Raw genomic sequence first — 3,678 nt, 5'->3', positions numbered from 1 at the left:
TGAAGAAACTTCCAGCTTTTGGAAGCTCACCTGAGTATCACCAAGACAATTTCCACAGTTTAAGATGCATGGATTTGCAAAGTCCCTTGACAATAGTACTCAGATTAGAGTTTGAATAACAAAATTCTTAGGAGGCCATGTAGAGAATTCTGCCTATTTCACAAAACCTTTTATTTAAACCACTGAGTAGGGTTTTCATTTTTTTTTTTTTTTTCAGATCCTGTATCTTTCTTTCAAAAAGATGCAGCCCTTTCAATGCTATATTTATTTTCAGGCTCTTTATTGTAAGAGCGCCCCAAGGGCCTCTCAGACTACATTGCTGGGCTAGCTAAAGGGAAGCCACTTTGCTTCCAATGTGCTTCTAGCTTGTCAAGTCCTAAAAGTTTAGAATGAGCCTGATGCTTACTTGCACACCTGGCAGGCTCAAGGTTAGATAACAACCTTGAGGAAAAACAGATCAAGGTTCTAAAACAGGTCAGCCACGGACTGATGATGACGAGATCCTCCAGCCAAGCTACTGTTTGCCTATAACCATGAAGCAAGTCGTGAGGACTTGACCAAAGCTTGCTTTCTGCCACAAACCCCCTTAATCTCTTCCCTTTACAAGTTACTCAGTAAGCACATAAAGATGAGAAGGTCTTTGAGACTTCTGTGTGGCATCTCAGGCTGTTAGAACTTGAATAAACCACTTTTCCTCCCCCATGTTTGGTTGTCAGGTGGCAGCAACCAAACCTGCATTTGGTAAAAATACTGTTCTAGATTTCCTACCCCACAAAATAGTGGCTTTGAAATTAAATTCAGAAGGAACAATTTCCATGTTCATGTTTTAATCTAAATTATATGATTAGAATAGTTTAAAAGATTCTTTTTATATTTAAAATTTATATAAATTCAGCTGAGTTACCCCTTTCTTACATGAGGTTGGACAATTAAGTTCATGAACTCCTCCTACAATAAGTGCTACATGCCTCATTGCTGAATATCACCATGGTCACCCTTGAAGTACTCCCCTTGGGAAGCCTTGCACAGACGCCAACACCTAATTTACCCTTCACAGCAATTTGGGGACTCATTATCTAGCATGGCCATCAGAGGTGTCCTTGTGTGAGGTCTGACAATTAAGTTCAAGAACTCATTCTTGAAAAAGTGCTTTAAAAAGTGCACAAGGCACTAGCATTGGTTTATACCTTCCCCAGGCAAAAACTTTGAAGGTGACCCTTATGATATTCAGCAATGAGGTGGATAGCACTTTTTCTAGGACCAGTTTGCAAACTTCGTTGTCTGAGCCTGTATGCTTATTTTCATTGAATTTCTGGGCTCTAATTGAAACATTTAGTTATGGGCTTTTATTCCAAGTTTTCAGTTTCACATCAGTGATAGGTACTATGAACAGTGGGCTCTGACTTCCTGAAGGGGGTGGAATGGATATTAAGTCATCTCATATTTTAGAAATTGTGGAAGGAGGTAAAGCCTCACTTTGGAATGGCAACAAAATGATCGCAGGGCTTTGCCTATAAAACACATTTAATCATGTGCTCCCTGAAGTCTCACCCAGGTAGGGAGCCTAATTTTCAATCAGCTTAACTAAGTTAGCTTTTAGTTAGATCTAGAACAAGAATTCACAAAGTACTGTCCCTGAGCCCAATTTGAGCAAACACTTGTTTGTGTAAATAAAGTTTTATTGAAACAAAGCCCCTCCGTTTGTTTACACATGATCTATGGCTGCTTTTGTCAGAGTTGAGTTGTTAACACAGAGAAGAAAACCCTCAAAGCTTTAAGTATTTGCCTGTGAACCATTAAAGGAAAACGTTACTAACTGTTGATATAGAGGGTGGGTGCTGTGCTTCTGTTAATTCAATTTCACCTGGCTATTATGGCTAAACTCTGGTTAGTTTCAACCATTTCTCAATTATTAGATAAGATTTCCAATAATGCCAATGCTGAATAATCCATTAAAAATTTTAGACATTTTCATGGGTATGAAATTAGTATGTATTGGTGGCTTTAATTTAGTTTATTGCTATTGGTGATGACCAGCCTGCTATGTGTTTATTAGCCACTTGTATTTTTTGTAGAAGTATCTTTTCATTAATTAGCTAATTTTGTGACATTTGGTTGATTATCTTTTCTATTTTTTCTTTGAAGAAGTTCATCAGGTGCTCTGTTGAGAGTTCCACTTCTGGGCATATGTGGTCTGAAGAAGACCACGTGGTCAGGGCTTGTATTTCATGTTTCCTTATGGTGCCTATGATGAGCAGAGTAAATTTCAAGAGGTCCAATATTTATCTAAGTTTAAAATTTTATGTCCAGTGCTTCTTGTGACCTCTCTACCAATATGCCTATCCAAGATCACAAAGGCATTCCCCAATTTCATTCCAAATGTTTTATGTCTTCTGTTTATCTGTACAGGTCTGTAGTGTTCTTTATTAATGTTCCTTTATTCTCCCAGAGGACAAAAAGGCCAATGTCCATACTCACAGGGAGCAGAGCCCCTCCCCACGATGCCCTTTGACATCTCTCACATGGGCCTCTCCTTCCTCAGCACCCTCCTCAGGGCCCCCTTGACCTCTGCACTCCTCAGGCTGTAAATCAGGGGGTTCAGCATGGGGTTGAAAAGGCTGTAAAACAGAGAAAGGATCTTCTGCTGCTCCTCAGGATGGCGGGACTTGGGGGCCATGTACATGATGATGGCACTGCCAAAGAAGAGCCCGACCACGCAGAGGTGGGAGGAGCAGGTGGAGAAGGCCTTTCTGCGGCCCTCCCCTGACCGGATGCTCAGGATGGCCAGCAGGATGCGTGAGTAGGAGCCCAGTACCAGGCAGAGAGGTCCCACCAGGATGAACACACAGGCTGCGAAGATGACCACTTGGTTGAGCCTGGTGTCAGCACAGGCCAGCTTGAGGACAGACAGGATCTCACAGAAGAAGTGGTTGATTTCATGAGGCCCACAGAAGGGCAGCCTCAGGATGAGGACCAAATGGACCAGAGCCAAGAGGAAGCTAAACACCCAAGAAGAGACAGCCAGGATGGTGCACACTCTCCAGCTCACGATGACAGTGTAATGTAGAGGATGGCAGATGGCCACGTACCGGTCATAGGACATCACCACCAAAATCAGGCACTCAGTGTGAGCGAAGGCTAAATACAAGAATGTCTGCATTATGCATGGAACAAAGGAGATGGTTCTCTTCTGGCTCACTAGATTTGCCAGCATCTTGGGGACATTATTGGAAGCATAGAACATGTCAGTGATGGCCAAGTGTGAGAGGAAGAAGTACATGGGGGTGTGCAGTCTGGAGTCCAGGCAGATAAGGCCCAGGATGACCCCATTCCCCAGCAGGGTGAGTGTATAGAAGAGGGAGAAAAGTCCAAATAGGAACAGCTCCAGGGCAGGGTCAACCTGGAATCCCAGCAGGGTGACTCCCGTGATCCATGTCTGATTGCCTCCCATGCTCCTGTGGCAGAGAAGGACAAATCCTCATCTGAACAGGAACAGCAGAACTGTGGATCCATCAGAAATGCCAAACATTGACTGAACGTTACCAGGGGGGCATTTATAAATGTGTCACTATGGATAGATTTTTTTTTTATAATTTATTTTCAGAATTTGCCAAATGTAACTAGATGTGATCATAAAAATGAGAAAAAATTCTGTTGTATCATTTGAATAATAAGAGA

General features: G+C 42.3%; 1 protein-coding gene across 1 annotated transcript; it reads right to left on the bottom strand.

Moving 5' to 3' along the window:
• Positions 1 to 2,518: 2,518 nt before the first annotated feature.
• LOC128598805 (olfactory receptor 2A14-like) lies at positions 2,519 to 3,451 on the bottom strand. The gene has a single exon (XM_053609584.1). It carries the CDS (start codon positions 3,449 to 3,451, stop codon positions 2,519 to 2,521), a length of 933 nt encoding a protein of 310 aa, XP_053465559.1.
• Positions 3,452 to 3,678: the final 227 nt, after the last annotated feature.

The sequence above is a fragment of the Nycticebus coucang genome, chromosome 11, assembly GCF_027406575.1.
Source record: "Nycticebus coucang isolate mNycCou1 chromosome 11, mNycCou1.pri, whole genome shotgun sequence".
NCBI classification, from domain to species: Eukaryota; Metazoa; Chordata; class Mammalia; order Primates; family Lorisidae; genus Nycticebus; species Nycticebus coucang.
Note: the sequence above shows the minus strand (reverse complement) of the source record. Positions and strands in the feature narration are given on the sequence as shown.